The following is a 24390-nucleotide window of genomic DNA, read 5'->3' as shown; positions in this document are numbered from 1 at the left end:
GACTATGGATGGGGTATATGTGCGGGAGTAGGTGTGAATGAAAGGGCAAAAGAAGGAGTGTGTATTGTTGTGAGTAACAGATGGAAGGAGAATATAAGAGAGTATGGATTAGTTGGCTCAAGGATGATGTGAGTAAGACTGAAGGTTGAACTATAAATGTGGGCGATTGTGTGCCTTTATGCGCCAACACAAGATCGTGCAAGCAGAGTCAGAGACGACTTCTGGAGAAATGTGGAAGTGTGCATGGAAAAGTTTGAAAGGAATGAGAGAGTGTTTTTAATTCGTGATATGAATAGTAAAGTAGGGAATATGAAGGTTGATGGAGTAGTTGGTGAGTGGGGTGTGCATGCTGAGATAGATGAGAATGGCAGTGCTTTAGTGGACGTTTGTCCCGGGAGGGGGTTAGTGACAGGGAATACCCTCTTCAGGCACAAAATGATCCACAGGTATACATGGCGAGTGATGAAAAGGATGAGTGGTGGACTGAATGAATGAAAGGCAATGATTCATTATGTGTGTGTGGATGAAAGGTTGCAAAGATGTGTAATGGATGCAAGAGCATATAGAGGTTGGGGGAGTGGACTTTCTGACCACCACCAAGTGGTGGTCAGAATCATGGCCGAAGTAAAATGAAGAAATAGGAGATGGGAAACATGGGAGGAAGGAGTATATGCAAGAAGAGTGGAAAGGTTACAAGATGAAGAGTACAGGCAGATTATAAGAGAGAAGTGGAGGAATGATTGGGTAAATACTATATGAATTGGAGCAGATGAGGGAGGTGGAAGGTGTGTGCAAGATATTTACTGGAGAAATATGTGCAGCATGTGAGGTGGTGTGTGGGATGAAGAGAAGACAAAATGGGGTGCAAGGAACATCATGGTGAAATGAAGAGGTGAGACAGGCTGTGGCACAAAATAAATAAGCATATAATGAATGGATGAGAAATAGGGGCGTGGAAGAAGTTGAGAGACAGAAAAGAGAGTTATATGTTGAAAGGAAGAGATAGGTGAAAAGATTAGTAAGAGGGAGTAAGAAGAGTGTGGATGAGGAATTTGAGTGTCAAGTGGAGGGAATGTAAGAAAATGTCCTGGAAAGATGTCAAGAGAGTCAGACAGGGTGGCAATGAAGTTAGTAGGGGAGTGAAAGAGAAAAATGATAGGTTTCTAGTTGAGAAGAGAGCAAGAGTGAGCAGACGGAGAGAACACTTTATTGAATTTGTTGAACATAGAGAATGAAAGTAATGCGAGTTTAAGTGGCTGGGGAATGGCTGGGAGATGGAGTGAGGTGAGATTACAGGAAAAAATCAGTAGGATGGAAGTTGTGAAAACAATGAAGAAAGTGAAAATTAGGAAAGGCCCAGGAATTGATGGAGTGTGTGGTGAAATGCTGAAACTTGGGGGAGAGATAGTAGTAGAATGGATGTGGAAGATGTGCAGATTGGCCTGGGAGGTAGGTAGAGTCTCAGAGGATTGGAAGACAGGTATAATTATTTCCCTGTACAAAGGGAAAGGGGAAACAGAAGTGTGTGGTAATCAAAGGGACATTTGTGTTCTTAGTGTAATACGAAAAGTATACGGTAGGACACTTATTGGCAGAGTTAGGGAAATAACAGAGGAATTAGTTGGAGAAGAACAGGGAGGCTTTAGGAAATGAAGAGGTTTTTAGATCAGATATTCTTAAATGTTTAGTGGAAAAGTTTGTACAGAAGGGAAAGAAGTTGTATGCGGCCTTCATGGATTTGGAGAAAGCATATGACAGGGTGGATAGACAAGGATTGTGGAAAGTAGTACGAATATATGGAGTAGATGGGAAGTTGTTGAATGCTATGAAGAGTATGTATGTGGGTCTAAGGCTGCAGTGCGTGTGGATAGTGAACTGAGTTAGTTTTTCTATTTGAAGGTTGGGTTAAAACAGGGATGTGTCATGTCTCCATGGTTGTTCAATCTGTATATGGATGGGGTTATGAAAGAGATACAAGGTGGGGCAGTGGATGTTGAAGTGGTCCTAATGAGAGAGGGCAGTGATTGGTAACTCCCTGTACTCTTGTTTGCAGATGATACTGTGTTGTTAAGTGAAGATGAAGGGGAGCTGCAAGGCTTGGTGGATGAGTTTGGGAGAGTATGCAAGAAACGGAATCTAAAGGTGAATGTAGGGAAGAGTAAAGTTGTGGTCTTCGAGAGAGCTGAAGTCGGTGAATGTACAGTGAGCCTGGATGATGTGGAAATGGAAAATGTGATTGCGTTTAAGTACTTGGTTAGTGTGATGAGTAAGGATGGAAGTTTAGAGGGTGAAATGCTTGAAAGAGTACAACAAGGAAGAATGGTTGCTGGTCTCTTCAAAGCAGTGATAAGAAACAGGGTAGTGAGCATGGAAGTGAAAAAGTTATTACATGACAGTATTGTGATACCAACTCTAACGTATGGAAGTGAAACTTGGACCTTGTTGGAGGGACACAAGTCAAGAGTGAGTGCAGTGGAAATGAGTTATTTGAGAGGAGCCTGGAGAGTCACATGGAGAGACAGACTGGCAATTGAAGATATGAAGGAGAGTTGTGATGTGGATGTGGTTGTGAAAGGAAGTGTTAGGAGAAACATACTGAGGTGCTTTGGTCATGTGGAGAGGACAGAGAGTAAGAGACTGACGAGGAGAGTATATGTGAGTTAGGTGGAAGGGGAGAGTGGGAGGGGAAGGCCAAGGATGTGATGGTGGGATGGAGGGGAGAGGTATATGAGAGAGGGGTGTGTGAATTGGGAGCAGGACAGTGAAATGGCGGGGGACAGGGTGAAGTGGAGGCGATTTGTTTGTTGCCACTCTGCATAAGGGATTAAGGCATCAGGCAATAGATAGATAGACATTCACCTTTAGTTTCCGTTTCTTACACACTCTCCCAGACTTATCCACCAAGCCCTGCAGCTCCCCTTGGTCTTCATTTAACAACATAGTATCATCTGCGGACAACAGTACAGGGAGTTTCCAAACACTACCCTCCCTCATTAGGGCAGCTCCAACATCCACTACCCTACCTTGCATGTCTTTTATAACCCCATCCATATACAGATTGGACAACCATGGAGACATGACACATCCGTGTTTCAATCCAACCTTCAAGTAGAATAATTCACTTAGTTCACTATCCACACACACTGCAGACTTACCACCCTCATGCATACTCTCCACGACCTTCAACAACTTCCCATGTACTCCATATATTCTTAATGCTTACGAAATCCTTGTTTATGCACCCTGTCATATGCATTCTCCAAATCCATGAAGGCCGCATACAACTTCTTTCCCTTCTCGAGCAACTTTTCCACTAAAGATCTAAGAATGTATGTCTGATCTACACTACCTCTTCCCTTCCTAAAACCTTCCTGTTCTTCTCCAATTAATTCCTCTGTTATTTCCCTAACTTTATCAGTAAGCATCCTACCATATACTTTTCCTGTTACACTAAGAAGGCAAATGCCCCTATGATTATCACTCATTTATTTTTCCCCTTTTCTTTTGTACAGGGGAATAATTATACCTGTCTTCTAATCCTCCGGGACTTTACTTTCCTCCCAGGCCAATCTGCACATCTTCCCCATTCATTCTACTAATATCTCTCCCCCATGATTTAGCATTTCACCACACACTCGATAAAATCCTGGGTCTTTCATCATTTTAATTTCTTCATTGCATCTACAACTTCCATCCTACTGATATCTTCCTCTCTTCTCACAAGATGAATTACTTAATTCTACCGAACCTTTAACCTTTCCAATAACTGGTTTAGAAAACGTTAAATCTGTGTGGGTTAAATTTGTCCTGTGACCTTGACCTTTAAATTTTTCCCTGTGACTTTGGCCTTTGAATGGTTGTTCTCAAAATCGAATCCTACAATTCTTACCGTGTCTTCAACCCTTCTACAAAGTTTGGCCACAATCAGATAAAAACTATTTAAGTTGACTTTGCTCTGACACTGACCTTTGACCTATACACTTTATGCCACTGAATTATTAAATAATGTAAATGGCAACTAAATAAGAAATTCAAGCTGGATGTGTGTGTGTGTGTGTGTGTGTGTGCATTTGTTCATTTCTCTCAAGAGAACGGTAATAGATATCTACCAACTTCTTGCATTCGGTCGGGTTGAGACCAGGGGGTGTCAGAAAAAATACCAAACAAATTTTTTGGCGATTGCACGCAACGCGACGGCGCAAAATCCTCGGAAATCAAGACACGCGAAAATAAAATTTTCTCCTTTTTTGTCAGAAATGATCACTGAGGCCTCAATCACGGTATGGAAAGAGAGATAATGGTAATACAAAATTTGTGATGGAAAGGCTATTAGTTAGTCACACAAATTTTTACAGGCAAGCACTGGTACTTTATAAGTTATTACGTACCCAACTCATTACTGTAAAAAAAAAAAAAAAAAAATCGAGCATTCATCCCTAGCCTTTCACCAAGCACTGATATTCATCTGCTTCCGGAAAAGAGCTCCACTTAATTGAGAGAAATGGGAACTATGGAGGTGAGTTTACAGAGCTCCAGCAGAATCACAATCATGCTGTACTGTACAGTACTTACTTATAACCTCAATTATGGGATATAGGAGTTATTATCCATATGACTGCTCTTGTTTACACTTATCATTGCAGCCCTAGTATAAAATGTTCTCTTACCATTACAACCCTAATAAGTTCTTATTCATAATTACATCCCTGCTATGTAATGTTCACTCATCATAACAATCCTTCCATATGTTTTACACTCACCATTACAGTACCCCTATATATTACTTACTACGACCCTGTTACACGGTAATCATTATCACAGCTCTCGTACACGGTATTCACTTCCATGACACCCCTGATGTATGGTACTCACCATTACAGCCCATCCATACGGTATGGCGTTCACTAACCATTACAGCCCTGGTATATGGATTCACTCACCCGTGGCACAGAGGGCGTCGTCGTAATCCACACCTTCACCTCCATCTGTCCCGTCTGACCACAGAAAGCAAACAATTAGACATCTTATTTTGCTTTTTGAGGGGGGTCAGAACGACAAACATTACTGAAGCTGAATATTTGTGATGGTAAGAAATATGGAAAAATAAAATCCTCCTGAAGGTAGATAATTTATGGCCACATCACTGTAAGAGGTCATCCCCAACCTGAATATAAGAGTTTGATGGTATCAAGTAACAACTAAAAAGTTATCAAGATTCATAAAGCTTTCGGTCTGTTCATCTATTACCAGACATCCTAATCCAGTAAGGGATGGCCTCAGACAGATCGCCTTCATCTCGTCCTATTCTCTGTCCTTTGGCTTCTCTCCCTCCAGCTCACACCCCTCTCTCTTATATCTCTGCTACATCACCCCGTCACATCTTTGGTCACCCTCTCTTCCTCTCCTTCTGCACCTCACTCACATGAACTTTTCTAGTTAGTTTCGTTTTCCATCTTCTCCACGTGGTCAAACCATCTGAAAGTATTTTTTTTAACACTTCCAGTTACATCCACATAAACACCACAACAGTCTTTCCTCATCTATCTTTCTGTCTCTTCATGTAACTCCACTTGCCCCTCTTAAATAAACTCATTTACTTTATACGGTCGGGCTTACCGTAAGACTAGGATGACGTCATTATTATATCTTTCCTACCGTTCAGTAACATTGCGCTTTGGGATGACCATTTGCAGTGAATGGATTAAAACTAACATTCATTCAAACTGCTCAGTGTTATGTTATATCTTTGTTTCACTTCAACGAGACGACATTCTGAAAAACCCTAGGGAATATTCTCGTACTGAAGTGGTTATTATAATATATATGCTGGTAGCATAATATATAGATACACTTGATTTGCAGTCTGTCACTCTAATTCACTCTGAATGAATACACAGCCACACTTAATTTGTTATATGTCAGTCTCATGTAACCTCAATCGACAATCAGTAACACTTAATATGTTATGTCAGACTGATTTTCAATACGAGGAAGCTGTATGGAAAGGCTTACTTTGCCACACACTGGATGGACATTACAGCAAGATCTGTCATGCAAACTTACCTGTTATAAAAGGAAACTGGGAAGGGTACTCAAAAATCACAGCAATGCTGCACATGCTGTTTCATCATAGTCCGCTACCTCCACTGAAAATGCATCTGCATCAAAGTCAATAAACTTCTTTCCATATTCATGCACATCCATGAACTGATACTGGTACAGATAAAGCATTTCTTTCTCTGAAATCTCCAATCTAGGAAACTTCAATGTTCACCACCACCTTTGGCTCTCCTCTCCTTTCACTGATCCACCTGGTGAACAAGCCTTCACCTTTTCTATCCTTAATGACCTAGAGCAGCTTGTACAGCACCCTACCCATATCGCTGACCGCCTTGGAGAGAGCTCCAACATACTTGACCTCTTCTTTACAACTGATCCTTCTGCTTACACTGTTAATCTTTTCTCTCTGCTGGGCTCCTCCGATCATAACCTTATTACGTTAACCTGTCTTATCGCTCTGGTACGGCCTGTGGACCCTCCAAAGAAACGTCGTCTGCAGCACTTTGAGGATGCAGATTGGGAGGCCCTCAGGCAGTACTTCTTTGATTTTCCATGGATTGATGATTATTTCCATGGCCGGAAGTCATCTGAGTGTGCCGTGTGCATTAAGGAGGTTATTCTCTCAGGCATGGAAGCATACATTCCTTTCTCATATCCTTTGACTAATGCAAGAAAGCCTTGGTTTAACCACGCTTGTTCTAATCCTGTCCCCAACATGGAGAGGCCTTTAAAAGGTATTGGAGCCAACCCACCCCAGAATCACATCCTTTTTATGTTTCTACCCGGAAGCGTGCTAAGTCTGTTCTTCGGTCTGCTAAAAATAATTTCATCCATACTCAATGCTCTCAACTCTCCAACTCAAATTCTTCCCGCTACTTCTGGCACCTTGCCAAAAACCCTTCTAACAACTTTACCTCATCGTCCTTCCCTCTTTTCTGTTCTGATGGCTCAGTAGCTATTTCTTCTACTGATAAAGCAGATCTCTTCACTCAGACTTACTCCTCCATTTCCGCCTTAGACGATTCCGGCACTGTTCCTCCATCACTTCCCCCCTGTGACTTCCTCATGGCTGACATTAACATTTCTTCAGCTGATGTATTTTGTGCCATCATTGGCCTCAGTACTAACAAGGCATATGGGCCTGATGGATTTCCTCCTGTTGTCCTCAAGAACTTTGCTTCTGTGCTTACATCCTGCCTAAGTAAACTCTTTCGCCTTTGTCTTTTAACTTGTACCTTTCCTTCTTGCTGGAAGTTTCCTCTCATTCAGCCAGTCCCAAAGAAGGGTGACCATTCCCAACCCTGTAACTATCGTCCAATTGCTTTAACATCCTGTGTCTCAAGAGTTTTCAAGTCTATTCTTAACATGAAAATTTTAAAGCTTCTTTCTTATCATAACCTTTTTTCTGATCGTCAGTATGGGTTCCGTCAGGAATGCTCCACTGGCGATCTTCTCATCTACCTTTCAGACTCATGGTTATCCTCCTTTTGGGACTTTGGTGAAAGCTTTGCCATTGCACTTGACATCTCAAAGTCTTTTGATAGAGTCTGGCATAAATCGTTAATTTCCAAACTGCCCTCCTACGGTTTCTATCCTTCTATCTGTGTCTTCATCTATAGCTTCCTTTCTGGTTGTTCTGTAGCCAATGTTGTAGATGGCCATCGTTCTTCTCCTAGATCTGTAAACAGTGGTGTTCCTCAGGGCTCTGTCCTGTCACGAACTCTCTTCTTTCTTTCATCAGTGATGTTCTCAGCTGTACATCTGATGCTATCCACTCGTACACTGATGATTCCACCCTTAACCTTTTCTTTCGATTTCCGCAACGTCCATCCCAGCAGTTACTTCAACAAACAAGGGATGAGGCTATGGCACACCTAATGTCTGACTTGGCTCGTATTTCTGACTGGGGTAAAAATAATCTGGTTGTTTTTAATGCATCAAAGACTCAGTTTTTATACCTATCTACCTGTCAAAATCTTCCACAAGAGTACCCAATAATGTTCAGTAATATCCAGCTCAATCCTGCATCATCCTTGAACATGCTTGGAGATTCGTTCACACGGGACTTATCTTGGAAAGATCATATTGCATCTCTTGTAAAATCTGCTTCCAGGAGATTAGGTGTGCTAAGCCGACTCCGTGCCTTGTTTTCCCCTGCACAGTTGTTAACTATATACACGGGTTTTATTCGCCCCTGTTTAGGGTACAACTCTCATGTTTGGGGAGGCTCCTCACATACAGCTCTTCTCAACAGAGTGGAGTCAAAGGCTATTCGTCTCATCAACTCTCCTCCTCTTACTAGCTCCTTCAACCTCTGTCCCTTCGCCGCACTGTTGCCTCTTTATCTCTTTTCTATCGCTACCTCAATGGTCACTGTTCTGAGATGTCTGCTTGCATCCATCCACCTCTACGACGGGCGCGTAGCACCCGTCTAGCAACAAACTTTCATCCCTTTTCTGTCCAGCTCTCTAATGCAAGAGTTAACCGTTACTCCCAGTCCTTCATTTATCAACAGGTCAACTCTGGAACCGTCTTCCTCTGTCTGTAATTCCTACTCCCTATGATCTCCAGTCTTTCAAACGCAGTTTGTCCAGGCATCTCGAAATGAACTGATCTTGAATTTGGCTGTCTTCTGTATAGTTTTTTTTTTTCTTGGAAGGAACGTTTACGGCCTGAGCCTTTGGTTTCTTCTCCATCGCATTAAAAAAAAAAAAAATCCCAAAATGTTTTTCTCACTCTGAGCTTAATCCTGATCAGTACAGTTGACCTGATCGATCAGCCTGAAAGTCGAATACTTTCTTCCCAGACCCACGGAAAATATATGAACCAGTTTTAATCGAAATTAGATCATGCTTTCATGAGACTACTAACACACCAGTATACATTTCTTTTTCGTATTCTTTAATAACAGCATAAACATAATATGATTTAACCTCGCTTGTTCTATTGGCGCCCACAATAAGTAGGTGGGTTTTAAAGAGTACCGTCGCTGATCTACCGCTGAATGATGCACTCCTCACGTTTGTTCCTGGAACTGCGGTAAAACCGGTTTTCGTTTTGCAAAAAATAACTTTATCCATTCGTAATGTACTGAACTAAGTCAAAGTCTTGTCACTCCCTCTGGCCCTTTGTCACGAAGCACTTCTAATATCGTTATTCTTTCCTCCTTTATTTTTTTGTTTATTCCACCCTGATGGATTTGCAGCTATATATATATCTATATATATATATATATATATATATATATATATATATATATATATATATATATATATATATATATATATATATATATATATATATATATATATATATATATATATATATATATATATATATATATATATATATATATATATATATATATATATATATATATATATATATATATATATATATATATATATATATCTGTAATCAAGACAATCTCGGTACCACCACGCCATCTCCAACCCTTTCCCAAGCTGTTACTGGGATTTCTCCCTAAAATGTTCTTTCAGACGTTGTACAAGAGTAAAGTTGACCAAATTGAATGCAAAACTATCGTGGTATAAGTTTGTCCAGTGTTGTTGGAAATGTATGTACAAGATTTATTATAAGGTAAGGAATAAATCAGTAGGACCGGTGCGTGACGAAGAGGGTGGCTCTAGGAATGATGGGGATGTGTGGATCAGTAGTATATGAGACGGACAGTACAGACAGTGAAGGAAGCTTGTGAAAAGGAATGTAAGGTAATTGTAGCAGTATGGATGTCGAATACGCGCGAAAAAAAAGAGGGGGGGGGGGACAAGGAAAGTTCTGTGTGTGTATGGTGTGGAAGGAAAACTGTTGAATGCTGGTAAGAAAAATTATGATGGCATTGAATAGTAAGAGTAAGTACTGACCTAACATTAGTGTTAGTGTGAAACATGGATCATGATGTCCCCATTGCTGTTCAGTATAAAGAATGATATGAATATGAGAACGATATTTAAAAATCGAGGTATGGAGAGAGGGATGGATATGGTAATGAATGTTAAAGGGTTTGGCATCTTAAATCTGAAGTACCCTAAGCAGAGGATGTTGTTATTTTCCAGTAACGAGTAAGGGCTTTGTAGACTGATTCAAAGGCTTGTGCATTTCTGTGAGCGTCGTGTTTTAAAAGTTTATGTAGATAAGAACAAGGAAATGGTCATTTATCTGTAGGTGAATCACAACGTAGGATGATCGTGAACGGTGAGAAATGCAAATTGAGGCTGTATATGGCCTGGGCACAGTGACAGAGAAGAGAGGTGCAGCTGAAGTGGAGAGTAGAATAGTACAGGGAAGGAAGGTGGCTGGTGTTATGAAGGCCTTGATATGAAACAGGTTTGAGTGTGGTGGCTGCGAAAGGCTTGCGTGGTGGAGCTTTAGTGCCCACAGCAACATATAGGTGTGAAATGGTGTGTTTCGGTGTGGCATGAAAATTAAACGTCAGGAGTAAGAACAGTGGAAAATGAGGTTAATAAGGAATGTGTGTGTAGTGAGGTGAGTGGTTAAGATAAAAAAACAATAGCGTTCTTGAAATATATGCAGTATGACAGGCTGTGGCTATCATAGTTCAGAAGTGTGTGCTTAGATTACACGGTCATATGGAGAAAATGGGTGTGAATCAGGTGGTGAAGACGTTATTACTAGTGAGGGAGCGCAGCGAGCGATGCGAGCAAGCGTAGCTAAGCGATATTTACCTTACATTCAGCTGATAAATGAGCGGCCCGACACGACCCAGCCCGGCCTGACACGACCCGGCCCGACAGAGATGGTTTTCAGAGACTATTAACTTTTCTACTATGTGAGATAGGAAAGAGATTCTTTCAGCAATTAATAGATACATTCAATAAATTCTGTTTTTAGCTAAATATTTACTTATAGGCCAATAACAAAGAAACCCATGGGAAACCAGGCTTTCCAAGGGAATGTACCGAGGGTTTCACTTGATATGCTCCACATTGAAAAATCGGTTTAAAAAAGATCTCCTGTTTTGGCACTGTTTCCTTGCACGAAATACAACAAGTAAATATCGGATAATACGCTCACAATTTTACATAGACTTTTTTTTTTCTATGTTTGTGGGGTGAAATCAGCAACGGTATGTGTGAGTGAGAGATAGCGCAGGAAAATAAATGTTTTAGCTCAATTATTCTTCTATTATTGTTCAGCTACCTCACAAGATATGTTGCAAGTTTACACCAAGATGAAAATTATGATGACAGGTATATGTACAAACGGTCGCTCGCTCGTCACGCGCTCACAATGAGCACTTTACTGGTATAAATGAAGATGGGTGGAGGCAATTTAGGTCAAACACATGAACAGATATGGTAATTGGGTGTGTGAGAATGGCAGGTATGGAATCTGATGAGCTTAGGGAACTGACAGGAAAATGAACTGTTTACTACCTGTTTATAGCTCGATTCTTTAATTGCGGAAGGGGTGGCCACAAACAAATCGCGTCCATGTTATGCTCCCTCTCTCATATGCCTCTTCAAACCTGTCCTCCATTTCATCCTCGGTCTTCACCTCTCCTCTCCCTTACACTCCGAGTCAGTCCTTCATTCTCCATTCTCTCTGCATGAACAAATCATCTCAGACTATTTGTGATGCATTCTAATACTTCCACACGAACACCACACCGCTCCTTCATTTTTCTCCCTCTCCCTCCATGTATTTCCACATGCTCCTCTCATACAACTTATTTCCATTGCTCTCCCTCTTGACTTGTGTTCTTCCAACAAGTTCCAAGCTTCACTTCCAAACGTAAGAGTAGGGATTGAAATACTGTCATGCAGCGACATTTTTTTACTTTCATACTCTTCTATTTGTAACCACTGCTCTCACTGGACCTGCAACCTTTCTTCACTGTTATATTTTGTTATGCACTTTATCCTGCAAACTTCCATCCTGGTTCATCACATTACCTATAAATTTGACGACACCCAAATTACCGTCCGGCAGTATTATGCACGCCTAGACTTCATTCTTCGCAAAGACAAAACCTGTAATCTTAGTTACATTAACTTTTAGACTCCATTTCTTATATACATTTCTTAACCCATTCACCAAGTCTTTAAATACCCACCCACCTTTTCATCACAATGAACTATATGGTAATTACAATGCAAGCATTTCCAAAGCTTACCATCAAAAACCAAGAACACTTCAAAGCCAGTAAAGTAAGCTTTGTGAGCCCGTGACGAGCGAGGGAGCGTTTGTATATATGCCTATCACCATAAGGCACACTCTGGGACAAGGGACCACTTAACCTTCTCGAAGTGTAGCGGCCCCAACAATTGGAATAACTGTCTGGAATCTGTCCAGAGTTTCTGTTATATGGAGGACAATAGTTATCCAGGAGCATCTAATTGATGGTCAAGCAGAGCTGGAATAGGCCTAGCAAGCCACCAGCTCTTATAATATTGCTCAAGATACGTATGCCGAGCCTCGTAACCCGCGGAATAACCAGTTGACCACCTCTAAGACTGCAGTACGAGTACACTTGTCTTTCCCTTTTCCTTTGTGCAGGAGGTCTGATTTCAACTACTCTGGACCTCTGCCTTCCACCAAGGACAATCCGGACATCTTCCATATCCATAAATTCACTGTTTCCCCTCTAGCTTATTGCAACATTTCGCCACATACTCGTACACCATCAAGTCTTGGTGCTTTCCCCGATTTTGACTTTCTTTTATGCCTCATACACTTCCATCATACTAGTTACTTCCTCCCTTCTTGCCTCTTACTTCTCTTGGCCATTCCCAACCATTCATACTTACACTGCTTTCGTTCTCCATATTAAACAGCTCCTTAAATGCCATCTTCAAATGATCATTTTTTATCTCTTCTTCACCACAATTCTGTCATTTTTAATTTTCACCCCTCCACCACTTCCCTTACCACCCTGTCTTGTTTCCTTAACCTCTGTCCAAAAATTTTCTCACATTCCCTTCATTTTACACTCACATTTCTCCCAAGCTCTTCTTCCATTTTTTTTTTTATTTTACTCTCTCTCTCTCTCTCTCTCTCTCTCTCTCTCTCTCTATCTATCTATCTATCTATCTATCTATCTCTATCTCTATCTCTTCTCTCTCTCTCTCTCTCTCTCTCTCTCTCTCTCTCTCTCTCTCTCTCTCTCTCTCTCTCTTCTCAACAGATGTCTCTTTTCCTGTCTCCATATCCTTCATTTCTCTGCTGCCCCATCGATTAATTATGTTTATTTTGTTTTCTTTTCCACAGCTCGTTTCGCCTATGTAACCCACTATTCAGTTTCTTTCGCCTCACTACTTCTTCTCTTCACCCCACTCACTACCTCACATGCCACACAGATATCTTTTGTAATTATATCTTACACCTTCTCCATCTCTTCCAAACCCACTACAGATGAGCATATGGTGAGTGTTCGGCAGACCTGTTTTTATTCAATGGTTTGATAGTCATCGGACTGACTCTGGCCGATAAGTAATTTGAAGTGTTTTGGTGTGGAACGTTATGGCCGTGAGGTGGAGTCAGGATTCAGAGGCCTTAAATGGTGCGTGGATGAGAGTGTGGCCCACTTAGCTGGGCATGGTGTTGATTAGTTCTCCCTCTGACAGTTTTTTATTTTTCTTTACTTTTCAAGCTCTCTGGACCTTACGTCTCCCCATCCTTGTGTGACAAAAAGGGGATGGGGATGATGATGATATCATTATGGAAAATTCCTGCCAGTGGCGTATCCTTCGCCGGTAGGGATTTGCTACCTTATACTGTGGGACACAAAGTAGCTGCACTAACCATCACACCTACTAACCAACAGACCACAAATGTTTGTAAAATAAATACTGTACCCATTGCTACACACAGGAATATGACTAAAAAAATTTACTTAGTGTTAAGTCTAACAAGAATACGCTAAAAATACATATAAGTCGGGCAGGCTGTTCAAAGATTTTTCATGAAAATCAAGGAAAGACTGTGAATGGGAAGGAGTATTTTTTTTTTTTTTTTAATAATAACCCTAAAGTCAGAACACATCCAATGAATGTGTCCCTAAAGTCAGAAAATGATGTGACCCTAAAGTCAGAACACATCCAATGAATGTGTCCCTAAAGTTAGAACACATCCAATGAATGTGTCCCTAAAGTCAGAACACATCCAGTGAATGTGTCCCTAAAGTTAGAACACATCCAATGAATGTGTCCCTAAAGGTAGAACACATCCAATGAATGTGTCCCTAAAGTCAGAACACATCCAATGAATGTGTCCCTAAAGTCAGAAAACGATGTGACCCTAAAGTCAGAACACATCCAATGAATGTGTCCCTAAAGTCAGAACACATCCAGTGAATGTGTCCCTAAAGTTAGAACACATCCAATGAATGTGTCCCTAAAGTTAGAACACATCCAATGAATGTGTCCCTAAAGTTAGATTACTGTACATCCAGTGAATGTGTCCTCCTTGTTCCAACTTGTAGATTGGAAACGTGGATTATAACAAATTCCATGGAACATAAATCTAAGAGTAAGAAAAAGAAAGGATTATGTTAAGTTCTGAATGGAGGGATAATACAGAGCTTCTTGGATAAGGGAGCACACGAATGAAGAGGATTAAAAATGCATGAATGAATGTGAGGTCACGATATACGTAGAGCAGATAATAGATGGAGAAACAGGGTAAGCAAGTGGCAACCAAGGGATGGAGTGAGAGGATGAGACGAAGCAAAAAATGGGGCAGTTACATTCGGAGATTTGCAGGGATTGTATTGATCAGGATAACAGACAACTGGTCAGAGAGAAAACCAAGAGTGGTCCTTGTCTTGTAGTGGACTAACTTAATCTGTTGATTATGATGATTTATGGACGATATGGTATGATATATGATATGATATATGATATGTGATATGATACGGCTTGGTATGCTATTTATAATATGATATGATATATGATATGTTATATATGTGATACAATATAGGTATGATGATGATGATGATAATGATTTAATGTACTGTATAATAATGAACGATTTAAGAAATTCCTGAGGACACATTCGGTGTCCGTGGAATTATTATCTTATTAGTGTAAGATGTTTATGTGTCTTCTAACCGCCGAGGTTGCCAGGTAGCGGGTATTAGCAACCTTGGTTGTATACCAGTAGCCTGCTGCCTCAGCCACCTCTACATAATGGGCACGCACCGCCATGAATCGTGTTGCTAACCAGGACCCAGCCAGCAATCAGAGGGCTCCCATCAGGTCTAAGGAGATGTTAAACAGCCCTGCCTCAGCCAATCTTACGTTACATGGCAGCGTAGACACACACAAACAGGTTCTGCACGTTACTAGTCCTGCCAATATTACTTGGAACGATGACTCAGCTGAGCAGCACACAGAAACCTAGTCCGGCCATGCCTATTACTGTTGTAACTTTCATTACCTTTCACTATGACTCAGCTGGACACTCCTCTTCATCACTGCCAGTCTTGCTTGTACCAACATCGACCAGACTGACACACCAATGCTCGAGCGTGCAGCTTTGCTATGAACGCCAGATTATTCAAGGTATTGGTTATGAAACATCTGTAGAGCAACTGTGTATTTATGAGAGTTCCTTAATGAGAACTGACATAATACTTCCAATTAGTGTCTCAGTTTAATGTCACGTTGACATTTGATTGCCGTCGGCGAACTCAGCAGTGTCCATTCTCAATGGTATTTTATGGTATTAGTAGTAGTAGTAGTTGCTGTTCCCTAGGCAGTCTGGCCGAACAGCCCCGAGTCCCTTAGGAAGGCCATGGCCGAGACCGGGCTTTCCCACAGAGCTCTCAAAGAGTGTATGCTGTGTTGTTGCCATAGGTGATTGTGTGCAATGCAGTCTTCCATAATGTGCTTAATAGTATGGGGTGCTGTGCTGCATCCTGGACAGGCATCAGCAACAGAGTCATCCAGCCTCTTCTGGTAGCTTAAGAGGGCTGGATGGTGCCCACATCTCAGCCTGGCCACGTGGACCCTGTCCTCACGGGGAAGATAGGATTCAGAAGGGTGGATGTCATGAGGCCGTGAATGCAGCTGTGTGTTGTCTTTAAGTGACTGAATGGAGCAGCAAGTGATCTGAGTGTGGATATGTTTCTGGAAGCTAGTCTGAGGTGGGCGAGGGGGGAAAGATGACAGTTGTGTATGATATCGTGTGCTGGGTGTTGTTTTGACGTTCCTTGGTGTGGGTGGATGTGCTGCCATGTACTGTAGTGGATGCTGTGAGTTTGTGGAGGCTGCAGCAAGAAACTGGGTGCCTCTCATGCTTAGGTGATCCTTGACTTTGAGGACTTTAGTTTCTTGATGTAGATGGTCTGTGGGTGTAGTAGCTTTGCAGCCCGTTATATTTTTAGGGCATTGTTCTGTATGGTCTGTAGAGTGATGTAGTGTGTTTTGGTGAGGTTAGTAGCCCAGGCAGGGCTTGCATAATTCATCACTGAACGTATGTGTTGTTTGTATACTGTGGTGGTGGTTTCTTTGTTGTGTCCGAATGTTGTTTGGGCAAGCGACCTCAAGGCATTGAGTCTTGGTGTTATTTTATTTTTAATGTTTGTGATGTGTTGTTTAAATGACATTGACGTATTGTATGTTACACCAAGGATTTTGTGTGTGTGTGTGTGTGTGTGTGTGTGTGTGTGTGTGTGTGTGAGTGTGGTAGGGGAGTGTTGTTTATGGTGAGGTATGGGATGTGACTGTGTTCTGCTGTCCAGTTTGTGAGAAGAGTCACTGTAGATTTGGCTGGGGCTATTTTGAGCCTGTTTCTGTGAATCATTCGTGTAGTGTGTTGAGGTAAGGCTGAATGATGTGTGCAGCTGTGTTTGCGTTTTGCTGCGTACATGTAAGTGTTATATTATCTGCATAGGAAGCTATGTGTATCTGTGGTGTGTGGGGTGTGGGTACGTCGTGCATGTATAGGTTAAAGAGTGCAGGGGACAAGACAGATCCTTGGGGGACGCCGTTTGAGAAGTTTCTGATGTAAGAAGACTGACCGGCAAATGTTACGTGTGCACATCTGCCTGCTAAGTAGTTTGCCAGCCATCTTTTTGTGTTATTGTGCATGTTTGTGTTGAGTATTTTGTTTGTGAGGTTGTGGCGGAGGATGGCATCAAAAGCTTTGCTGATGTCTAGTGTGATTAGGATTGTTCTGTGTGGTGGCCTAGCTGAATTCATGCCATCAAAAACTTTGTATAAGGTCTGTAAGAAGGGTGTTTGTGGAGTGTAGTGGCCTAAAGCCATGTTGTGACTGGGCTAGGGGAATGTGAGGTGTGACTAGTTGTAGTATCAGTCGTTCAATGACTTTAGAGGGGGTGCAGAGGAGTGTGATGGGGCGATGTGAGGAGGGTAACGTGGGGTCTTTGTTGGGTTTAGGGATAGTGATGATATTGCCATACTTCCAGATGTTGGGTATTATGTTGTGTGAGTAGCTGTAGTTTGATAAGTTGGTGAGTGCTTGTATGCCTTGTCGTCCTAGGTGCTTAAGGTGAATGTTGCTTATGTTTTCTGGTCCACAGGCAGGTGAGTGCTTGAGGTTGTTAATGATGTGCTTCGTCTGGTTGTAAGTGAAAGGTGCGTGGTCTTGGTCTGTGGGGAACTGTCTCTTACGTTGGATGATACGTCGGTCTTCGGGATGGGGGTTTAGATGACTGACTTATGAAAAGTGAATGATGAGAGTGTTTGCTTGTTGTTTGTTTGAGGGTATGGTGTCTGTTGTTGTGATGGCAGCGTGTGATTGTGTGGTGTTGCTGTTGGAAAGTGTGATGCTGTTTAGTGATTTGTAGAGTTTGCTGATGTTTGTTTTGTGGTCAAGTGTTTGGAGGTAATTTTTCCAGTTTAGTGTTTGCTGTTCTGATATTTTATTGTTTATTTGAGTGTTGAGTTCTTGTATTTGTTGTACGGTGTCTTGTGTATGGGGCGTTGGGGAGTGTCGCAGTGTGTCCCGTTGTCTGATGAGGCCTTGAATTTCTGGTGTGAAGTTGGGGTTGTGTCTCTTTCTGTTGCCTCTAGGGATGTGTTTTTTGTCTGCGTTTTGTATAATTGTATTGAAAGTGTGCACAGCGGTGTTGATGTTTGTGATGGGTGTACTGTTTAGTGTTTCGAGATGTTGTTCTGTTTCAGTTACAAAGGCCTCCCAGTTGGCTCTCATATAATTAGTGTATGTGTGTTTGTGGCCAGCTGGGGTGATTCTGTTTTTGGTAGTGATGATGATTAGGAGGTGATCAGAACCTAGGGTTTTGACCACTCTCCATGATGTAGACGGGGGCGAGGTTTGGGGAGCAGAAGGTGATGTCTGGCGATGATGGGAGGAGGAGGGCTTGGTGTGGGATATGGGTATGTTGGTCTAGACTGTTTAGTATGAAAAGGTGATATGTCTGGGATAGTAGTACCAGCCCTCTGTCTGTGTCAGGGTTGTTGACATGCCAGGCCGACGACTTGGCGTTGAAATCACCACCCAGGATGATGTTGGGTATGTTAGTGATGTGGTGTATCTGTGGAGAGTAATTGTGTGGTACTGTGGGGGACGATTGTGAGGGAATGTATGTGTTAGCGATTGTTATGTGTGATTTGTTGCCAGTGCGTATTTTAATTGATGGTATTTCTGTTGTTGTGTCACATGAGGGGAGAAGTGACTTTGTGTGTGCACTGGTATCTGCAAAGTTGATGGATTTGTGTACCAGGGTGATGAGTCCACCGCCACCGCCGTCGGCCCAGTCTTGTCGAATGGTGGTGAAGTTATGAAATGTCGGTGTTTTCTGTGTTCGGTGTAGTTTTGTTTCTTGTAAGACGGCAATGTGTATATTCTGTTGTTTGATGAATTGTGTGAGTTCATGTTTTTTGGTGTTTATGCCATCTATGTTTAACTAAAGGATGTTTATGTTGTGTTTGTGATGTGTGTTGGCTGCTGCAGCACGGGGGGGAGATGGTGTGGGTGGAGGGGAAGGGGTAGGAGGAGGTTGTGATGGAGGTAAGGGTTGAGGTGGATTAGGATGGGTTGGAATGGGAGGAGTTGGTGGAATGGATGGTGTGGGAAGGGTCAGTGGGTTTGGATGTGGTGGTGTGAAGGAAGTAGGAGTAGGATTGGAAGGGGGGTTGATGGGTGGGGGGAAGGAGCATAAGTAGCAGGTCCAGGTGTTTGTGTAATGTTTTCTGGATGCAAGTGTTGTGCAGGTGTAATGGGTCTAGTTCTTGCAGGAATTGCACTGAACTGAACCCTTTGTCTGTCGGCTCGACGTGATAGGTTTTGAGCATGTTGGACATATGTATTTGTTGGTGGGTCCTGGATTGCCCTCAATGTCCCCGGCTACAAGAAGTTGAAAAATGACAGCCGGGGAGCCATTTCTCGGTGTAGAAAAAACAGTGTTGTTGTGTGTGTTGTGTTGGGAGATGTGGTACTTCCCCAGGCGACTGAAGCCACTCCCAGGTACTCGAGCCCCGTGAGGAGCCGGGGGGGTTTGCGGTGGTTTGGCCCCCATGATGTCCTCCTCTTCTCTTCGACAGCCTCTGGGGGGTAGACCCACGACGAAGACGCCACCGCTCCAGGTCCTATGGTATTAGTTAAGATGTCCGACTACAGATAGAGGGATAGTTTTAATAAATGATTAATTTTCGAACATGGCTATTTTACCCTTGGAAATCGCTAAACCGATGTCCGCCTGAGTGATGTTAAATCTCATTAGATCAATACAAGTGTCTGTGTGTGTGTGTGTGTGTGTGTGTGTGTGGGTGTGGGTGTGGGTGGGTGTGTGGGTGTGTTACTTACTCCTGTGGTCCTTCACGTGGGCGTCGGGGTCCTCAGACACAAGGGTTACTGTGTCTCTGCTCTCCTTGTCACAGCTTCCGTAACTCATGTCTTATGTGAGTTTGGTCCGTCCACTGGCCTTTGTCTCTTACGGTGCATAAACCACAGATCCTACTGCCGATCAGGAAAAACAAGCACGATTGTTTCTATGAACTTTGCCTTATCTGACGTTTACTGATTACTTCATCTATATGAGTGAACTGTGGCAGTGAGCTAAAATGTCCATATAATGCTCAGTGGTCAACGCACATAGCTGCTGTGCTTCAGTGGGTTAAAGCACTTTAAAGGGGTGAGACCTAAACACTGCTCACATAGTACCACTCAAGGATGAGCAGTGCTGGTCACTCTCGCCATAAATGTCGGGCCTGAGTAGCCTAGACCTCGAGACGAACGTTTGTGATGAGGCAAAGAACAGAATGACAGAAAAATAGAATTTGACTCGAGGTTTACTGTGCATCTAACGTTCAACGGCCACTTATTCTTGAAAATTTGTTTAACTCTGCAAAGCTCGGATTTCACTCGCGATAATTAAACTGATTGGAATGTATGTTCAATTAAGCTGATTGGAATCTGTGTTCCACTGCGTTATAGATCTCTGAGCAGTTAACCAAAAAAAAACAAGTTCAGAACAGACACGAATAAATTTTAGAAACAGAAATTAAAAATTTGTAGTTTTTCTTGAATCTTACTAAGTGAGGCGACAATGACCACTTCTTTGAAACTGGAATAATTGGACTCATGTCGGTAGATTACTTTCTTTTCCGGTTAGTACTAATGAGTCACGTGGCTTCACAATATAATTTCAGGGAATATTCACGAGCCTTCACCATCCAATACATCAATGAATACCTGTGTGATGAACATGAACTGGTACCGTTTGGTGGGGAAATGAAATTCTTACTGGCCAATCTCTAGCCACAGCGCGTAGATCGATACAACCCAGACATTACGAAATCTAAAATTGCTAGTCAAACACTTGCAGCTGTGCAGAGAAATATACCTTACGGTCCAGATTTTACGTGTGTCGTCGAGTTCTTTATTCGATTATTTATTTTCTTGTCCAATGAAGAAAGAAGCAAAGACTAAAAACCTACAAAGTGTTCCCTTAAAATAAAAATGAAGAGCTACTCATTTCAAGTTGCTTGGACACATTGTGCTCAAAGGACTGGAGGTCACAGGCAGAAAGAAATACTGACAAGGAAAAGCAGTTCAGATTTGACATACTGTGTACAAACATGAATGAGAAATCGGTTAACTCTTCCATTAGAAAACTTGACAGAATAAGGGTGACAGTGTGTTCCCAGACCGGTTCTACGCACTCCCTGTTAAGGGGGAAGGGTGCATACAGACAGTTCAGAAGAGCAGAGGCCACTGAAGTATCAGTAGAATGACTTGGTATGGTAAAAATTCCTTTGACTCCACCATATTTAGAAGATAAGTATGTATGGAGGCCTCATAGATAAAGGATGTACTCCACAAATGGACGTACTCTGTAAAAAAAAAAACACAACTGCGCAGAAGTAAAGAAGGCAGAGAGGCGGCTTAGTACACCTAATCTCTTGGAAACAGAGTTTGCAAGAGATGTAATGCCATTTTTCCATAGATTCCGAGAGTATGAAACCCCAGATACTGAAAAAGAATGAATGGATGAATATTAAGGGATACTCATAAAGGACATTATGACTGGTCGAAAATTAAAGGAGCTGAGATTTTGATGGATTAAAAACAGTAAGGATTCTCTTACCCTAATCAGATACAGCAGTCAAGTCAGAAATTAGGTGTGCCATAAACTCATCCATGAATCCTGAAGTAACTGCTGTGATGGACGTTGTGAGAAGCGAATGCAAGATTGAATGGTGAAGTCACCAGCAAATAATTGGATAGGGATATACGTGCTGCTTGGAAGATCACTGATGAAAAGAGGGAAGGGAGTTGGTGACAAGACAGAGTCCTGAGGCACACCGCTATTGACAACTTTAGAAAAACTGTGGCCCTCTACAACACCAGCTATAAAACGACCAGAAAGTAAGTTTGAGATGAAGGTACAAATAGAACGATAGAAACAGTAAGAGCAATGTTTCGAAACTAAAGATTTGTGCCAGACTCAAGCGAAAGACTTAGAATTGACATGTATAATAGTAAAGCATTCATTGAAATCCGAAAAAGAGGACGACCAACTATTAGAAATAACGACGAGATGTTCACCATTGAAGCCTCCCTGGTGAAATCCATACTAGATGCTGGAAAGAAGGTTATGCTAGGAGAGGTGTTTTATACACGTACATACACACACACACACACACACACACACACACACACATATATATATATATATATATATATATATATATATATATATATATGTGTGTGTGTATGTGTGTGTGTGTGTGTGTGTGTGTATTCATTTATATATATATATATATATATATATATATATATATATATATATATATATATATATATATATATATATATATATATATATATATATATATATATATATATATATATATATATATATATATATATATATATATATATATATATATATACTGTACATAAATTTATATGATATACATGAATATATTATATACATGTATACATATATACACATGCTGTATATACATACATACATTATATGTATATTTATATATAATTATATATGAGTGTGTATACATATAAAATATATTTCCAAGCACACACACACACACACACACACACACACACACACACACACTCTCTCTCTCTCTCTCTCTCTCTCTCTCTCTCTCTCTCTCTCTCTCTCTCTCTCTCTCTCTCTCTCTCTCTCTCACACACACACACACACACACACACACACACACACACACACACATAATGATATATTCGATTATCCCTCTTCGTCTGATTTGCCACCTTAAAAATCATATTTTTCCTTTTCCCATGATTAAGGTTATCAAGTAAATGTCTGTGACTCACACACACACACACACACACACATAAACACACACACACACACACACACACACACACACACACACACACACACACACACACACACACACACACACACACACACACACACACACACACACACACACACACACACACACACACACACACACACACACACACACACACACTCACACACACACACACACACATATATATATATATATATATATATATATATATATATATATATATATATATATATATATATATATAAAATATGTGTGTGTGTGTATGTGTGTGTTTATGCGTGTGTGTGTGAGTCACAGACTTTTGCTTGATAACCTTAATCATGGGGAAAGGAAAAATATGATTTTTAAGGTGGCAAATCAGACGAAGAGGGATAATCGGGATCTTATAGATGAGCAGTGTGTGAAGAATGATGAAAGAAGGGTAGTGGTGAACAGTGGGGATATTAAAGATGCATGGAGGGAGCATTATAGCCGGTTGTTGAATGAGGAGTTTGACTGGGACAGGGAAGGTTTGGAGCCAGCAGATCCAGTGTCTGGCCCTTGGCCTTTGATTGACGCCGCTTCTGTGAGTGAGGCAATAGGCAGGATTAAGGTGGGGAAGGCAGCAGGTGTGTATAGGTTGACTGCCTTAATGTTGAAGGCCTCAGGAGATATAGGGGTGAGGTTAGTCACTGAACTGATAAATATGAATATTTATGAGTGTGTTGTCCCAGATGATTCGTTGAAGAGTGTAATTGTCTATCTATCTATCTATATACCTAGGCTGCTTCCCCCAAGGAAAGGGAGGTAGCCGAGACAGGACGACACACTCCCCATTTACTCATCCATTCAAACACATTCATTCGCATCTTAGCCCCAAAGGGTAGAACGGACAGATCCTCACAGCACCACACCGCACAAGGGTCAACTGCGCAATGCAATCAGTGACATCCGCAGCAGGGCCCGACAGCGGAGCTGGTTTACCCCTGCCACATCATAACAGACCCATCTGTGTATAAAGGAAAGGGTGATGCCCTGGAGAGTTGAAATTATAGAGGTATAAAGCTTTTAGATCAGATAATGAAGGTAGTGGAGAAATGTTTAGAAGCTATTTTTAGAGAAAGAGTGAATATTGATGACAGCTTCAGGAAACATATATTGGGAAGAAAAGCGATCTGTATTTTGTTTTTGTTAATTTGGAAAAGGCCTTTGACAGAGTCCCTAAAGAGGTGGTGAAGTGGGCAATGAGAAAGCTTGGCTTGAAGGAGTGGCTGCTTAGGGTGGTTATGGCTATGTATGTGGGTGCTCTCACCCAGTCAAGAGTGAATGGAGATTTGGGTGATGAGTTTTCCGTGAATGCTGGTGTGCATCAGGGGTCAGTTTTGAGTCTCATGTTGGTTTTCATGGTACCTGAAGCCCTCTCACGTGACTTCAGAAATGGACTCCCGTGGGAGAGGTATGCTGATGATTTGGTGTTGACTGCATACAACGAGAGGGAGGCAGAGGAAAGTTTTAGAAAGTGGAGAGATGGTATGGGGCACAAGGGCTTAAGGGTAAATGCAGATAAAACAAAAGT

General features: G+C 41.7%; 1 protein-coding gene across 1 annotated transcript in view; it reads right to left on the bottom strand.

The window, feature by feature from the left end:
• Positions 1-19921, bottom strand: part of LOC145395276 (synaptic vesicle glycoprotein 2B-like) — a 130404-nt gene extending 110483 nt beyond the window's left edge. Inside the window, exons 1-2 of the mRNA XM_080268956.1 lie at positions 19834-19921; positions 4941-4994 (exon numbers count right to left, since the gene is read on the bottom strand). Of these exons, the coding sequence (XP_080125082.1) occupies positions 4941-4994; positions 19834-19921 (142 nt within the window). The remainder of the gene's footprint in view (positions 1-4940; positions 4995-19833) is intronic.
• Between the last annotated feature and the right edge of the window lie 4469 nt (positions 19922-24390).

Source organism: Coenobita brevimanus, chromosome 30, assembly GCF_032717465.1.
Source record: "Coenobita brevimanus isolate Jiangsu-jjx chromosome 30, ASM3271746v2, whole genome shotgun sequence".
In the NCBI taxonomy this organism is placed as follows: Eukaryota; Metazoa; Arthropoda; class Malacostraca; order Decapoda; family Coenobitidae; genus Coenobita; species Coenobita brevimanus.
Note: the sequence above shows the minus strand (reverse complement) of the source record. Positions and strands in the feature narration are given on the sequence as shown.